At 38.1% G+C, this 18,504-nt stretch overlaps 1 protein-coding gene across 1 annotated transcript in view; it reads left to right on the forward strand.

Moving 5' to 3' along the window:
* slc6a2 (solute carrier family 6 member 2) overlaps positions 1-18,504 on the forward strand; it is a 180,699-nt gene that overhangs the window by 16,409 nt on the left and 145,786 nt on the right. Inside the window, exon 3 of the mRNA XM_060838138.1 lies at positions 5,252-5,489. Coding sequence (XP_060694121.1) covers positions 5,252-5,489 — 238 coding nt within the window. The remainder of the gene's footprint in view (positions 1-5,251; positions 5,490-18,504) is intronic.

Consider the following 18,504-nt stretch of genomic DNA (forward strand, 5'->3'; position numbering starts at 1 on the left):
CCATCTATTTCCCTACAGTCTATATCTTCCACGTCCTTTATCACAGTCAACACCGATGCAACATATTCATTTAGTATCTCCTCAATCTCCTGCGGCTCCACACAAAGGCCACCTTGCTGATCTTTGAGGAGCCCTATTCTCTCCATAGTTTTTGTCCTTCAAGTATTTGTAAAAACCCTTTGGATTCTCCTTAACTCTATTTGCCAAAGCTATCTCATGTCCACTTTTTGCCCTTCTGATTTCCCTCTTAAGTATACTCCTACTTCCTTTATACTCTAAGGATTCACTGGATCTATCCTGTCTATACCTGACATATGCTTCCTTCATTTTCTTAATCAAACCCTTAATTTCTTTAGTCATCCAGCATTCCCTACACCTACTCACCCTGACAGGAATATACTTTCTCTGAATTCTTGTTATCTCAATTCTGAAGGCTTCCCATTTTCCAGCTGTCCCTTTACCTGCAAACAGCTCTCAATCAGCTTTTGAAAGTTCTTGCCTAATGCCATCAAAATTAGCCTTTCTCCAATTTAGAACATCAACTTTTAGATCTGGTCTGTTCTTTTCCATCACTATTTTAAAACGAATAGAATTATGGTCACTGGCCCCAAAGTGCTCCCCCCGACATCTCAGTCACCTGCCCTGCCTTATTTCCCAAGAGTAGGTCAAGTTTTGCACCTTCTGGATCAGTGGTGCTGGAAGAGTACAGCAGTTCAGGCAGCATCCAACGAGCAGTGAAATCGACGTTTCGGGCAAAAGCCCTTCATCAGGAATAAAGGCAGAGAGCCAGAAGCATGGAGAGATAAGCTAGGGGAGGGTGGGGGTGGGGAGAGAGTAGCATAGAATACAATGGGTGAGTGGGGGAGGAGATGAAGGTGATAGGTCAGGGAGGAGAGGGTGGAGTGGATAGGTGGAAAAGGAGATAGGCAGGTCGGACAAGTCCGGACAAGTCATGGGGACAGTGCTGAGTTGGAAGTCTGAAGCTAGGATGAGGTGGGGGAAGGGGAAATGAGGAAGCTATTGAAATCCACATTGATGCCCTGGGGTTGAAGTGTTCCGAGGCAGAAGATGAGGCTTTCTTCCTCCAGGCATCTGGTGGTGAGCCCTACTAGGTATGTTGACATACTGAATCAGAAAATTTTCTTGTACCCACTTAACAAATTCCTCTCCATATAAACCCTTAACACTATGGCAGTTCCAGTGATGTTTGGAAGTTAAATTATTCTTCCCTTTCTTTGGCCTTCACAGCTACATATGGAACAGGAATTCTTTAACTCTCTGAAAAATAAATAATGCTTAATACATTGCTCATGTATGGATTTTACACACGGCTTTGTATAAATTATGAGAAGATATGAATTCCTTACAAGGAATGTTACTTGACACGTTTATTGCTGATGAACCTCCAAACATTTGCAAATTTCACTTGCAGCCAATGCCGTAGTCTTGTTCCTAGCTTGTACACTCAAGTCATTTTCTAAAGTATAATGGACCCAAATTTCTCCCTCTCTCTGCATGAGACCTTATAGTGGCTGCAGAGACAGCCCATGACATTTTGCTTCAGTGAAGTAACTTTGAGGAAGAATGCTAACCATGCGTGATAGAAAAATCCACACCAGTTATTTGAATTCTCCTCAGTGCCTGGGAGTTGGAGCACTTAGTTTGCATAAAGCAGAGAAAGCTTTCCTTTCCATCAACACCACATCTTCCAGCTCATTTTGATTCCAGGAAGAAAGAATAATTTAAATACTGTAATAAAAAGCAAGTGTATTCAATGATTATAATATGACAAAACTGTAATTATTCAGGCCAGCAGCACTTGTGAAGACTGAAAAAAGTTAACTTTTCAGGCCAACTGACTAGTTTAAGTGCGCAAATTAGATAGATCTTGGTTTTAATCTTCACTCTGTGTTGAGTTCATCGATTTTGTGACTGATGTAGATCCATATGCTAAAACCTGCGGGGGAGGGGGGAATTTAATAAGAGGTAAGAATAAAGTCTTTTTAGGAAAAGGACATTTGCAAAGATGTGATGAGCTGTTTCATTGCAGCTTTCATAGTACTGTTGATAGCTCAGAAGATTGAGGGAATGATACCAAAGATGCACTCCTCAAGCTCTTGATATTTTTATTTTGTTGCTATGACAGTGCCACTTATTTCCATATCTGCAGAAATGACTGTAGATTGGAGACCAACTCTCTCCCACAACATACCCCTTATAAGTTGTATATCTTGTCCCGTCCCAGGATATGTAACCTATTGTACTTTCACTAATTAGAATGCATAAGTAACGTTGCTGCAGTGCCTTTTAATCTTTATGGGTCTTGTTCTTTGTGGTCAACAGTAAAATAATTTGCAACATTATAATATCTGCGCTGAAAATGTGTTGCTGGTTAAAGCACAGCAGGTTAGGCAGCATCCAAGGAACAGAAAATTCGACGTTTCGGGCCAGAGCCCTTCATCAGGAGGGCCCTTCTTCCTGATGAAGGGCTCTGGCCCGAAACGTCGAATTTCCTGTTCCTTGGATGCTGCCTAACCTGCTGTGCTTTAACCAGCAACACATTTTCAGCTCTGATCTCCAGCATCTGCAGACCTCACTTTTTATTCGAACATTATAATATCACAATGAACTTGCTACATATAATGTGAGAAAGTACATTTCACAACTGTCTTTTTAGAGTATTGTTTGAAAGATTAAAACTATTAAGCACCATTTTCTCCAGCAAATGGTATTTGATTTTCAGAAACCCTAATCTATTTCGAGTCATAGACTACTCCAGCATGGGAAGAGACCTTTGGCCCATTGGGACTGCACTATCAATTCTAGTCCCATTTCCCAGTACGTGGTCTTAAGCCTTGTATACTATGACTTTTCAAGTATTCATCTAAATACTTCTTAAATGTTGGGGTGGTTACTGACTCTATCACTCTTTTAAGCAATGAGTTCCAGATACCCATCACTCTCTTGGTGAAAGCATTTTTCCTTAAATACCTTCTTAACCCTCTGTTTCACACCTTAAATCTGTGCACCCAGTTATTAGTTCTTTCTGAAGGGGGAAAGGTCCCTTCCTAACAACCCTACCAATGGCCATCATAATTTTGTAGAACTTGATCACATTCTCCACCCCCTAACCCTCCCCCTGCCTCCCCCTCGCTCCTCAGCTGTGTTTGGCTCGAAAGGTGATTGGTTTCCTATCAGTCTCTCTTCGAGTTGAATTGCTTCAGCCCAGGTAACATGCTGGTGAGTCTCTTCCACACAATCACATCTTCATACAATGTGAACTCTAGCCCAATTATATACTGTAGTGACCAGAAATGCACACAGTTGCCCCAACTATGCCTTAACTAACATAAATTACTCCACCATAACCCCTTGCTCTTGTCATTGAGTCATAGAGTCATAGAGATGTACAGCATGGAAACAGACCCTTTGGTCCACACTGACCAGATATCCCAACCCAATCTAGTCCCACCTGCCAGCACCCGACCCATATCCCTCCAAACCCTTCCTATTCATATATCCATCCAAATGCCTCTTAAATGTTATAACTGTACCAGCCTCCACCATATCCTCTGGCAGCTCATTCCATACACGCACCACTCTCTGTGTGAAATCATGTCTCTTTTATATCTTTCCCCTCTCACCCTAAACCTACACCCTCTAGTTCTGGACTCCCCGACCCCAGGGAAAAGACTTTGCCTCTTTACCCTATCCATGCCCCTCATAATTTTGTAAATCTCTGTAAGGTCACCCCTCAGCCTCCGACACTCCAGGGAAAACAGTCACAGTCTCTCCCTATAACTCAAATCCACCAACCCTGGCAACATCCTTGTAAATCTTTTCTGAACCCTTTCAAATTTCACAACATCTTTCCGATAGGAAGGAGACCAGAATTGCATGCAATATTCCAATAGTGGCCTATCCAATGTCCTGTACAGCCACAACATGACCTCCCAACTCCTGTACTCAATACTCTGACCAATAAAGGAAAGCATACCAAACGCCATCTTCACTATCCTATCTACCTGCGACTCCATTTTCAAGGAGCAATGAACCTGCATTCCAAGGTCTCTTTGTTCAGCAACACTCCCGAGGACCTTACCATTAAGTGTATAAGTCCTGCTAAGATTTGCTTTTCCAAAATGCAGCACCTCACATTTATCTGAATTAAACTCCATCTGCCAATTCTCAGCCCATTGGCCCATCTGGTCCAGATCCTGTTGAAATCTGAGGTAACCCTCTTCGCTGTCCACTACACCTCCAATTTTGGTGTCATCTGCAAACTTATTAACTGTACCTCTTATGCTCGCATCCAAATCATTTATGTAAATAACAAAAAGTAGAGGACCCAGCACTGATCCTTGTGGCACTCCACTGGTCACAGGTCTCAGTCTGAAAAACAACCCTCCACCACTACCCTCTGTCTTCTACCTTTGAGCCAGTTCTATATCCAAATGGCTCGTTCTCCCTTTATTCCATGAGATCTAACCTTGCTAATCAGTCTCCCATGGGGAACCTTGTCAAACGTCTTACTGAAGTTCATATAGATCACATCTACTGCTCTGCCCTCATCAATCATCTTTGTTAACTTCTTCAAAAAACTCAATCAAGTTTGTGAGACATGATTTCACATGCACAAAGCTATGTTGACTATCCCTAATCAGTATTCAATGTCTCAACTGATAATGACCAGTCATGCCTTCCAAAGGCATCTCACCTCCCCAACCCCATAGTTCTGCTGAATTCAAGACTGTGTGGACTCGCACCAAGATCCGTTTGATCCTCTATACTTCCTTGGGTCCCACCCTTCAGTGTTGTACTCCCCTGTTAGTCCTCCCAAAATGCGTTGTATCTCACTTTTCAGGATTAAACCTCATCTGCCACTGTCTGACCTGCATGTCAATCTTGTCCCATAGTTTAAGGATTTCTACTCCTTGTTTATTCTGTGTTAATGGACATAGGCTTCCAGTTACAGAAACAAGTTTGAACATTGTTTTCTGCATCTTGTCACGAAGCCAATTTTGATTCTAATTTGCCAAATTGCCTTGGATCACATGGGTTGTTACTGTCTTCGTCAGCCTCCCATGTTATACCTTGAAAAAGCCTTGCTGAAATTCACATGGACTGCATAAACTTTGAGTCCTTTTGATCTTTTTGCTGGAGAAAGAGGAAGAGGGACACTTACCTTTTTATATCTTAGTGATTTATGAATTTAATGGCACAATTGAAATGTCTATTATTTTTCTTTTAGGTGTGGGCTATGCTGTGATTCTTATAGCCCTATACGTTGGCTTCTACTATAACGTCATTATAGCCTGGTCCCTGTACTATCTCTTCTCTTCATTTACATCTGACCTTCCATGGGTTCATTGCAATAATCATTGGAACAGTCGCAACTGTACTGACCCAAAGCTACTCAATGCCTCAGTCCTGGGAAATGGAAGCAAATATTCCAAATATAAAATTACACCAGCTGCGGAGTATTATGAGTAAGTTGGCATCTTTGCACTTATTCACTCTTGACTGACCTGTATGTTTCAGACAGCTAAAAAATGCATTGATAACTTTATCATCGTTTCAGCCAGTGTTTGAATCCAGCAGCACATAATTTAAATTTCATTAAATCTTTGGGAAAGCTGATTAGATTTCCCACTCTTCTGATAGTTTGTGGTTATGTATTTTACTGCTGGTATAAAGAAGTTGTTTCTAACATTGCATTATTGTTACTCATATGTTCAAAAGGTCATTCTGACTATTAGTGAAAACTGCCAAATATCACTTGCACAATATTTAATCTGGTTTATTTCTCCCTGTAAAAGCACCTTATAATTCTTGATTGTTTTACAACTGCCTGAAAGTGAGGAGGAGAAGCTTTAATGGCAGCATTTGTTGTGATAACCCTTTGAACTTCCTGCAGAATGAGATCATACTGATGGGAATAAGTTAACCCATTTATTTGAAATCCAGACGTAGATACATATATAGTCATTTAGAAATACAATGCTTTACTTTATTTCTTCTAGTTTTGAACTTTTTTATATTGTTAGATATAATTTTGCTAAAGTTCAATCTAAATGAATGTCATTAAATATATATTTCTGTGAACAATATTGTTTTTTCTGTTGCAGTTAATATAATAGGCTTGATTTGCTGTGACCAGCATTTTGTAGCCTTATATTTGCCCATAGATTTAGTTGTTTTGCTTTACATCTGTAGACAGGTCATCTGAGCATGATGTACTGATGATTGGGTGTCTTGGAACGAGGTTAACAGGGCAAGTCAGTGTGTATCTCTAGTAGACTCGAAGAATCATTATTGAGCAGTGCAGGCAGAAACAGGAAGAGTAGATTTAAACAGTGATCTCAATGTCAATTCAGGCCCAGAAACTGAAATAAAGAAAGGGAAAGAAAGATTGTTGTACAATATATCAAGAATAACTAATAAATGAGTATACATCTATCAGTAAACGAATAAGACTTCAGACAAATGGACTGTGAAAGGAACGGAAGATTGTATAAGAGTTATAAAGAGTTACCATACAATTTTAAAGGATACTTAGACTAGGATGGATGAGCTCTAATGGTCTGTGGCAAGTTTAATTTCTATTTGTGATGCAAGTACAGGAACATCACTCCAGCTGATACACTTAAATTACAAAACAGTGTGCTGTTCTTTTCCACAGTTGACAATGCATCTTAAACAGCATGCTCTGGCTATTCATGTTTATCTGTCTGAACTCAGAAATCTCTGGAGGTTGCTGCATATTTTATAGTTGTACCTTTGCCATTGTTTTCATCAAGTCTTTAATATTTTGAGCTGCTATCATTTTGAAGTTAAAGCAACTGATTCACAATTATTGGAAATAGTTTCACTGAGTGTAATCTGCAGAACATGCATGATAAATTAACTGACCTGAGTTCAGAAAATAAATAGAAATGTTGCACTGATTAAATCTGTTTGGATTGATTTAACTCTTCATTTCATTTCACAAAAATTATTATTGTCCCCTATTCATCGATCATTTTGGTTTGAAAAGATATACTGTAGTCTATAGCATTAATTATGGACATCAAATATCTGGTCTTGTTCTGGCAAGAATTAAACCAAGAAGGCTGAGAATTTATAAAAAGTTAGTTCAGGTGCTTCACCCTTGGTATTTTCTCCCTGCACATTTCTTGGCAGTTTCCAAATACAAATAACCACAACATGCAAGAGATATTCCTGCTGCAGATAGAGAACACTTACAAATAATCAAACACCAGATATTTAGTTATAAGAATTGGCTGGTTTAGTATGTCACCTTGGGAACATTGAGAGTCCAGCATGGCAGAGAATGAGTGAAATGGAAAGTCGGAGGGTGAGGAGCTTGATTGACCTTTCAGAGGCAGCAAAGTTGGTAAAGATGTCCTAGAGGAATATTTAAATATACATTTCTTTAAAGAACCTTCTGTTGGTGACTGCTTCCAAGCTGGAGGTCCCCTTGAAAATTCTTGAGCTGAGCAGATCCAATACCAATGATGACCTGTTTTGGGCAGTGGAATAAAAACAGACTCATCTCCACTACTTATTCTAGGTGTGGTGATGCCAGAAAGTAAAAGCTCCTGATATAATCTTGTGGTTGGCATTTTCAGATTACCGTATATACTGGAGTAATAGTTGAATTTTTTTTGACTACATTTTAGGGTTAAATTTATGGGGTCAGCTATTACATGGATACTATTTTTGAGGGGCTGAAATTTATGCCCATCAAAATTCATACCATATCATTAGCAGAAGCCCAATTGATCTCCAAATGAATAAAGAAGATAAAACAATGAATTATGGTAATTCTGAAAATCCAGGGGGGGCACAATAGGCAGCAGACTGGAAGACCAGGAGCAGAACAGACCAACTGGCAGACTGGAATACTGGAGCAGGATGTGACAGCCTGCACACTGACTCATAAATTGATAACTGATCTGTTATCTGTAAAGAACTAGGGTTGACATTTACATGAGATATATGAAAAATTCCAGGTTATTTAGCCAAAAATAGGAGGTCAACGTTTATAAGAGATCGACTATTACTCGAGTATATGCAGTATCTTTGGGCGCAAGTTATTGCTTTTCACCGAGGAACAAGATCAAAAATACATCTATTGTAAAACCGACTTCTGTAACATTTTATTTTTATGTCCAGCAAAATCAGTGGCATGATCAAATCATCGGTTAATTGCCGCGTGTTGTTTTAATTAAAAATCTGGTAATATGGTTTTTCAGATCTTGGTATCTTTGTAATGAAGATCCTTTCTCACAAGAATAATGCAAGACACCAATTTTGTGACTTACACCTATGAAAGCGATAATACATTTAAACAGATAAGAACCTTTGGGAAATAGCACTAAGCATCTTTTGTTGCACAGGTGAATTATTTTTTCAAAGTGTTACATGTAGTGGTCATACTTAAAAATACTTGCCAGCAAAAAAAGCATAATTGCCAGCACCATACCAACGCATGATTAAAGAACATAGCTTTATTAGTCCCAAGTGGTTTAAAGCTCTTAATGATTTTAATTGAAAGTTACAGCAATAAACATTAACCTGTTAAACTTAGAAATAAAAATTCTGACAGTTCTTATTTCTATTTGGAAGGGATTCTACAGGGTGGTTTTCATACAGTTCAGGGATTGTCTGTCAGACTATTGCTTTGCAAGATGATAAAATGCCAACTCTTTTTAAAGTCTTACTTTTAATTATTTTTTTTCTTAGCTTTTTGTTGGTAATTTATCACAGTGCTCTGAAGTACTTTTAAACGATCTACTGGATATTGTAGAATGTGTTTTCTACTGAATGTTTATACTTGAACGCAATAACTGAGGTTTGATTTTGTGTGCATTTGATTTGTAGGTGCATTAGTTAAGTTTCTGGTGTCTTCAAATGGGCAACAAAATTCTTTTTTCACTTTGGTATATTCAATGCATAAAACTTCAATAATCCAGTAAATGGAGTGTAGCCATACTGGTGTTCTGACTTGTTTTCTGCCCAGTGCATTCACATTTCTGACCTTTTCGAAAAAAATCCCTGATCATTTGTTTCAGAAATTTTTGCTTATGATTTCACACATATTAATAAACTACAAATATCTTGAAGTACTTTATACTCAGATGACTCAGAAGTCAGAATCTAAAGCTATAGTTGATTCTTCTCCATTGTACATGTCCTTCTGTCTCAATTAGTTCTATTAATCCTGTGAACAACTTACACAATTCAGTTAAAGCTCAATTCAGCGGGATTTCCTTTAGTCCGCATTTGCCATACATAGTCATCTCTGCAAATTTGGTGTTGTTCATACCTGAAGCATATAATCATGCTGCATATACTTGGGCTTACGAGCAACGGCAAGCAATAATTGGAATCTTGTCTTTTTAATAATTTTCTCAATCTCTTTGAACACCGGACAGGAGAGTAATCTATATCGGACAAAATCTCTCTGGGTATTGCACTAATATTTGCCTACTAGCTCATACAAAGTGATTTATTTCCAGTGTTCAAACTTTTTTCCATAAAAAGCCATCTGGAGATTGAGAGAGCTCTGACCTGCATATTTCAGCTGGAGTTTTTATGTTGGAGAAAACACGCAATATTGGATTGTTTCCTTGCTAGCCAAACCCAACTGCAAGCATTCTAAATATTTGTTGTGTGCTTTCTTCTTGCGGTTCCAGCTGTGTGCACTCAACTTTTGTGTACAGGAATGTTTCTTGAAGTTTGAGTTCAGTGGCTTGGTCGTATTAAAAGAGAGACTAATATTCATCTGTTCTTCCAAAGGCTCTTGCCGCTCTTGTATAATTCAAATGTTTATTGTAGGAAGTTCTACTTCAAATTGTAGAAGGTAACATATGCACTGATTGTAGCTAAAAGTCAGTATTTTATTTCACTTTTTTTTCCAGTTTTCTGAAAATTAGAAAGGTTTTGATTGGAAATCTATAAATTTCAGACTAATAAAAGAAGTTCTGATCTTTAGATTTTTCTGATTAAATGTTTTTGAATGAAGACCAAAGTCTCCAAGGAAGGGTGGGTCATCCACCCTTTGACTCTACTCCAATGAATAGGATCACAGCTGATCCAAAATATCTCACATCCACTTCCCTGCAATTTCTCATTACCTTTGATTTCCCCACTGATCACAAATGTATATACTTCAGTCTTAAAATGTACACGCAGGGTTTGGAACTCCTTGCCACACAGAGCTGTGGGGCTAGGACACTCAACTCTCTGAAAGGAGAAATTCTCCTCATCTCAGTCTTGATTTGGTGCCCCTTTATGCTGAGACTACGTCCTTTGGTCCTCGAATCTCCTCTAAGGGGAAACGTCCTCTCAGCATTTACCTTGTCAGGCCTCTTAGAAATCCTGTATGCCTCCATGATATCATCTCTCACTCTTAATTCCAGTAAGTAGAATCCTAACCTGCTTGAACCTTGCTCATAAGACAATCCCTCCATGCCAGGGATCAACCTAGTGAACCTTCTCTGAACTGCCTCCAATGAAATAATCTTTTTTTTCTGAAGAAAGGAGAGCAAAACTGCTCACAGTACTCCAAATGTGGTGTCACCAATGCCTTCTACAATTTCTGTACAATCTCTTGTACTCCAACCCTCTTGAAATAAGGGCCAACATTCCATTAGCCTTCCTGATTGTGTGTGCTAGCTTTATGTTTCATGCTGAAGCACCCTTGAGTTCCTTTGCGCTGCAGTTTTCTGCAGTTTTTTTTCTCCAGTTTGTTGTAAGTTCTAACTAATATCCAAAAAACTGTATTTTTAACTGTTCTTCAGAAAATTATTTTATGATTACTATGCTTTTATACATCTGGTTCCTGTGAAATAAGCCATTCCTATAATGCTTAGTTTGGTATTAAGATAACATAAGACACTACACTTCAAAGCATAATTAATTAATTACAGATATCTTTGGAACATCCTCAGGATGTGATAAGAGACCAGACAAGAATATAAATATTTTACTTTATACCTTGCTTGAAAGACATTTTTAACTTATGCAGAGAATTTTATTCATTTTAAATATTTATGGAAATTTGATAAAGTCTTTTATTTATCCACGTTGAACTCTGAAATGTTTTGACATTAGATTCAGGGCTCAAATGTGAAGCACAATTCTGTATCCCACTTCTAATTTATGGAACAGATCACTATCACAACTCAACCTTCTCTTTCCACTAAAAAAAAATCCATATATTTGGGAACTAGTGCAAAACGATTTTACTAAGTGATGTTGGATGAACATCTTCATAAAACCAAACTCAGACTGACAGTAACAATCACAGCATTATTCTAAAGGAATTGTAGCGTTTAGCAAATCTTGTGCAATCCTCCAAAAATCATTTCTACCAACTCCAAGCATTGTTTAGTAAACTCTGTCATGGTCTAATAAATCCTTTATCAGCTTATTTATTTAATTAGATCCACTAGTGAGACTTAACCTTGCTATGTTACAAATTAATGAAACTTATTATGGGTTTAGATGCTTTGTTGGGTTGAGGTGGAAGCAAACAGAAGTATGAGAAGCATTATTTACTAAGGTGCTCCTGGGGTGCTCATATCTGCAATTTTTCTTTATTATACTTCAATCACTATATTGCAGTCCTCTATCTCACCTGCTGCTGCTAGTATGTTACATTCATTTTTTTTTTAACCAACTTCACACATGTAACTACTCTGTAATATCTATTGTACAGCAATACTCTCTGTCTGCTGCTCTACACTTTGTCCTCCAGCAGAAATCTATGTAGGTGTTCAGTTCTGATCAACTGGCCAAAATATAAAATATTCCTTTCTGATTGTGAATTACTTTTTTAAAAAATTATTCTTACTTTTATAGTTTCAAATCTATTTTAATTTGTCTTGTGGTCTCTGTCTGGAGCACAATTCAAAGGCTTTATTTCCATCCAAAACATTTTACATGTTGCAAGCAAGAAACATTCCCAGGGATGGATCAACCCTCTGTATCGATAACTCGAAAAGGTAAAGATATTATTAAGTTGAAGAAAGAAAATATAATTATTCCAAAGACAGGTGGAAGGTAAGAAAAGTAGAAAATATTATAATTAAAGTAAACAATAATTAAAAATTAATAAGAAGTGGAAAAGTTAGGATATGAGAGAAAGCTAGCCAGAAATATAAAATCAAATAAGGGTTTCCACAGAAAGTGAGTGTGGAGAATTACTTATGGAAAATAAGTCATATTTAGCAAAAGTTGTTATCTGGTTAAAGGCAGCTGTTGTTTAACATGCGCAGTTTCCTCCATGAACTACAGCTGAGTAAACCACAACCTGCACCCGTTTTCTGTGCTGGTGAAAATGGTGATGCCTGATGTGGAGGCAGAATTTCCTGAATTGGGTGGCCAGGATAATATTGTCTACAATTAGTGGCATCATCTACTGGTAATATTTGTCTGAATAGGCAAACTTATTTACTTGTTCCAGTTTGACACCATCCACCTCAATCATCATTGTGCTTTCATCCAATGTATTTTAAGTACTATTATTGAAACCAAAAAGCCAAAACATTCAATCTATAGATTAAATATTCAGATTTTACTTGATTTATGACACTTAGTTATGCCACTTCTGATTCTGCACATAAGAACTGTGTCATCAAGTACTATCCTATTAGATTCTGTGACTTCCAATGTTCACTTCAACCTTTACTCCAGCTATCTAATTGACAAATGCTGGTAATCTTGTAAGTGAAAACCCAAGAGAAAAATTGTACTTAACAATTTCTGCAAGGATTGTTTGTACTACTTGTCAACTGAAGTTATGGCATTAGGATAGGCAATAAATGCCGACCAGGCAGTGATGTCCAGGTTCCGCAAGTGAGTAAAGAAAAACTTCAACCCCTTTCAATATAAACACAAGTGTCAGTATTTTCAGGGAGTTGGACTGAAGAATGACACATTATGCATATAAGAGAATGAACACAGATTTTTAAAAATAAAATAACTTCTTTTGGATTTCTGCGTACACTTATAGATTTTGGTGATTCTTCAGTGTGCATTTTAAGATATTTTTCTGTTTTATGAGAGTGAATTCAAAAATGAAAATCTGTGCACTGTGAGAAAAAGAGAAATCCCAGCATGACTCTTTGCATCTGAATTTATTTTTATAACTTTCCTTGTCACTGCTAAGTTTCTTCCCTCTTCCTAATACTCCATCAGAGCCAACTCCCAACTCATACTTGGCTACCATCAAAAGGAGCTATAAATTGTGACTGTACTGAATAGTTCTCATACATACCTTCCTCTCATATCATAAACCAAGAATCCATCATCACAAAAGATATTTATAACTCCTTCCAATGCTTAATATTTGATACTAAGGAATATCAAAAGTGATCAACAGATAAAAGAATATTGGGCTTAAGCCATTTTTATCCTCGAGGCCATTGCCCCTGGATATTGCATATGTCTGTAAAATATTAAGTCTTCATAGGATGTCAGCTCATTTTAACACATTTTGGGTGTTCCTTGTGCGTTGTGTCTTGGGACAGACCAACCACTACTGGCAGTTCTCAAAGAATTACTGTTACTCTTAAATGGTATTTTTCTTAAATCACAGATGCCTGCCACAAAGGCACAAAACCATCACCTCAAATAAAAATAGAAAATGCTTGAAAAACTCAACAAGTCTGGCAGAACCTGTGGAGAGACAAATAGAGTGAATATTTTGAGTCTTAAATGAAAAAAAAATGGGATGAGAAAAGAGTGAAATCAGACTCAAAATACTACCTTTGTTTCTCTCCGATGATGCTGGCTGACCAGCTGAGTTTCTCCTGAACTTGCTGCTTTTGCTTTACATTTCCTGCTTCCACAGTTTTACGCTTTTATTTAAGCATCACCTCGAGTTGCTTCTTCAGACATGCTGTCACAGAATACTGCATAGGAGATGGAAGCTTTTTCAAACAACCATACTTTACATACCATTAGAACAGCTTGAATGTGGGGTATTAAATGAGTCAATGCGGTGTTAATTGTGTCTCAACTCTGAAAGCAGATGTTTGTTTGGCTGCAGAAAGTTATCAGGGTTGGTGTGCTCACACTTTGCATCATTCAGGAATGTTGTTTCAGATTACCACCATGTTATTTGACTAGTTTTGTTGCATGACATCTAAAGGAGAATGCACAGCACTAACAACTATGTCGCTATATAGTGCCCAAAGAAGCCTTTTTTTTATCAGCTCACTTAACTGTGCTGCTATCATGATCTATCTTTCTGGTACCTCATGAGTTTTGACTAACAATGATCAAAACCACATGTTTCTTGGTGCCTCCATGGGTACTTGCAAGCTGAACATTCATGCAAAACGTTGTCATGTGGATTTTTGTGTATCACACATCTATTCTCCTATTTCTTATTTGAATGTATGGCCCAATAATTTCTTAGAATCACCTTTCTGTATTCTGTCAGAAAGTTGTAACTCTTGATGCTTGACCAAGAGAAGGCTCTGGACATGGAGACAATAAAAGACATGACAGTAAGATCAGAGGCCATCCCAAACTTAGAGAAGATATATGGAATGTGAATGAAGGAGGGACAGGTGCAGGTAGATTGGAGGACCAGAAACCTACTGGTCAAAAATTTGTTTGTGAGCTCAATGTCAGTGAACTAGGACTCATTTGAGAATATGCCAAGTTACCTGTACAATATGGGAGTGTATACAGAGAAGTCTGCAATTGACATCTCTGCAGTGACATGGGACCATCTTACTACAATGGCAGGTATTGCCATTCCCATGTTCTCATATTGAATGTACTGTTGTAAAAGAAATCAAACCTTTCTCTCTGTCTCCCCAGCTTTTCCCTGACAATGCTGGGATTGGAAGGGCTGAACAAAGATTCTATTGCTTACAAAATTGACTACAATATCCCATGCAGAGCTACCCCTGGAAGCATTGTCTAAAACAGTGACCTCTGCCAGAGTCCCATTAGAATTACTTTAGGGATTCAGCAGAACTCAGGATAGAAATTGAAGTCTCTAAGAACCTCACTTTGAAACATTGTGTTCTCCCTAACAGCAAGTGCCTGTATAATCTAAACAAACTCTTATCTTGTTAATACTCTTGAAGTTGAAATTACTTGGTGTACTGTTAATAATAACTGCTTATATAATTATGGATCTATTGTGCCTATAGTTTTGGGGACGGTACATTTTTATTTCAAAACACAAATAACATTGCAGTGAGAAGTTGTTCATATAGAACTATAATGGGGCATTGAGTTCTTTATTCTTTGCATTGTGTTTGTTCGTGAAGCATTTTCTTTCTTGGATGACAAGAAATACAATAGATAGTACAAAATGTAGAATTAGATGGTAAAAGGTGGAGTAGGACATATTAGAGACCAAAATGTAAATTTACACACAAAGACTGGGGGTGATGGGGGACATGGCTGAGTTATCAAATGAATTTGTTACATTCGTCTTTATTGAAGAAAAAGACATTACTGAGGCCATGATGACTGAGGAGGAAACTTGATTATTCAAGCGTTCAAAATTGATCAGGAGGAATTACTGGATATGCCATTGGTACTTGGAGTTGTCAAGTAACCAGGAGTGTAGAAGATGCATCCAAAGATCTTGAAGAAAGCAAGAGTGGAAATTGAAGAGGCACTGGTCATAATCTGTCCGTTTTCCAAGCATATAGAAGTGGTGCCTGAAGTTGGCAAATTATAAATATTACAGCCTTGTTCAAAAAAGGAAACACCACGCTATTACAGACCAGTTGATTTAACTTCTGTAGCAGGAAAAGTTCTAGAAACAATTCATGATTCAATAGCCATATGGGCAAACATGTTAATTAAGGAGAGCCAGTATGGACTTCTAAGGGAAAGTCCTGTTTAATTCAACTCAACTTAACTTCTAATTACATAAACCTATTTATTGAGCTATGAGAGGGAACTGATGAAGGTAATGCTGTTAATGATCATATTCATGGACTTGGAAAAGGGTGTTTGATACAGTGCCACACAACAGACTGGTGAGAAAGGTTATAGCTCATGGAATAAAGTGGACAGCAACATTGTCGATACAAAATAAGCTGAGTGATAGAAAACAAACAGCAATGTTTAATAAATTGTTTTTTTTTAAGAGACGAGGAAGTTTACAGTGAGCTTTCCCTGTAGTCAGTATTGAGACCATTGCTTTTCCTGAGTTAGATTAATGGTTGAGATTTTGTTGTCCAGCCAACAATTTCAAAATTTGGAGGCATTGTAAACGGTGAAGGGGACAATAGAACTTCAAAAAGTATGTTGACAGTTTTCTGGCAGGGGTGGATAGGTGGCAGATAAATTTCAAGGTGGAAAATATGAGGTGATGTATTTTGGTAGGAAGAACATGGAGATACAGAGTATAACATAAAGGTATTTATTCTAAACAGTAAGCAGGAGCAGAGACACCTGAGTACATAAGTACGGATATTATAAAAGGTGGCAGGATAAATGGAGAGCATGGTTAATAAAGCATATGGTATCCTAGATTTGATAGTGGCATAGAGTGCAGGAACAGGTAGGTTATGCAAAGCCTGTATAAGATATACTGGTTTGACCTCAGCTGGAGCATTGTGTACAGTTCTGGTGCCACACCATAGGAAGGATTTGAACATATTGAAGAGAATGTAGAATATGTTGACAAAAATGAAAGCTTCAGTTATGAAGATAGTTTGGGGAAGTTGATAATGTTCCTTCTGAGAGAGGAGAGGGCTAAGAGGATTTTTGATAGAAGTTTTCAAAACCACGAGAGGTCTGGACAAAATAGACAAGGAGAAATTATCCTCACCCATAAATGGATCAAGAATGAGAAGACACAGATGTAAAGTGACTTTTAAAAGGAAGTGGAAGAAACTTTATTTCACATAGCAGGTAGTTCGGGTTAGCACTGAATGCACTGTTTGGAAGGGTAGTGGATGCAGGTTCAATTGAGGATTCAAGATGGCATTAGATAAATATTTCGATAGTTACACTGTATAGGGTTAATGGGAAAGGATGGAAGACTGGCATTGAACTCTATTGCTGATGGAGACTTCCAGTGCAGATGAGGTGGACCATTGAGTCATGCAGCATGGAAGCAGTCCCTTCGATCCAACTTGTCTGCACCGACTACCTAGTCCCATTTTCCTGCATATGGCCCATATCTCTCTAAACCCTTTCTATTCATTTACCCATCCAGATGCTTTTTAAATATTGTAATTTAAATGTTGTCATGGTGGTGCCTCCACCACTTCCTCAGTCAATGGCCTAATTCTGAACTATAACAATTCTGCGATTCTGTAACCTGTTTTACTTCTTGTCCTGTGATTTTGATTCTACAAACTTTTTTAAAAAGGGTGGATAGAACCCAATTTTAGCATTCCTGCCCACATTACACTGTCCCCAATGTTTGTTGGTGCAAGCACTGAGCCCACAGTGCCTTGATCTGGATGATGCATACAGAGTCTTACTCTCTGACACACCAGAGGACCTGTAGTTCATGGCCAGAGAGTAGTCACAAACCATAGTTTAAAAGGAGAAACCTTCTAAGATCAAAAGATCTTAACCATGTGCGTTGTGCCAGCTCATACTCCCTCTCAACAACCCAATGGCCTCTCTTAGTGGCCCTTCATACCTTCCATACCACCTAATCAGTCCATGCCTTGTCACCGAATCAACACAGACCAATGAACCTTGTAGTGATAATGGCATGTGTGGAACAGCTGAAAAACAGACTTTCATCACTTCCTTATAACAATTGCTACTGCAACTTTATACATGTGTCAATCAACTAGATCTGCAAAGTAACAATAACAAACTATGAATGCTTGACATGTCTTTATCTTACCTAAGCCAACATGGAGCAAATGACAAGACACATCACTTTAGAAAAGTTTGTACAACTATCAGTCTAGGAATGTTTCCCTTCTGTGTGCCTGGTTCAATGAAGAAAACCTCTATGTAAATCTAGGCTCTTAGCTGAGCATGCAGAATGAGGCTGAAATGTTTTAAGCATTTATATACATGCCATTATGAATAAAGGTTTTGTTGTTTCAGTGCATAGTGTATACTGGCAGTGTGGATATGAAGGTGCTATGATTTAACATGGGGCTGTTGTGGATATGTGGAAGGCACGTTTTGGCATGTAGCTGCAAGGGGCCAGTTGAGGTAGTAGGGATATATAGCCAGATGTGGAATGAGAGTGGGCACTAGCGAGGGGTGAAGGGAAATGGGTTGGCATGGACTGGAGGATCGAGAATAAGTGGAGATATGAAGAGGTGTGAGGGTTAGGGTTTTGGCGAAAGGGTGTAACATTTAACAGCACAACTGTGACAAAGTCCCAGAGAACTGAGGAAGATCTTTTAAATAGCCTGGATTAGCATATTATTATAATACAAACTTTCATTGACTGTAAAGTGCTGTGGAATGTTCCAGTGTCATGAAAGGCATTATTACAAATGCAAGTCTTTTGGGTTGTAAGTTTGCTCATTG

This window comes from Hemiscyllium ocellatum, chromosome 17, assembly GCF_020745735.1.
Source record: "Hemiscyllium ocellatum isolate sHemOce1 chromosome 17, sHemOce1.pat.X.cur, whole genome shotgun sequence".
In the NCBI taxonomy this organism is placed as follows: domain Eukaryota; kingdom Metazoa; phylum Chordata; class Chondrichthyes; order Orectolobiformes; family Hemiscylliidae; genus Hemiscyllium; species Hemiscyllium ocellatum.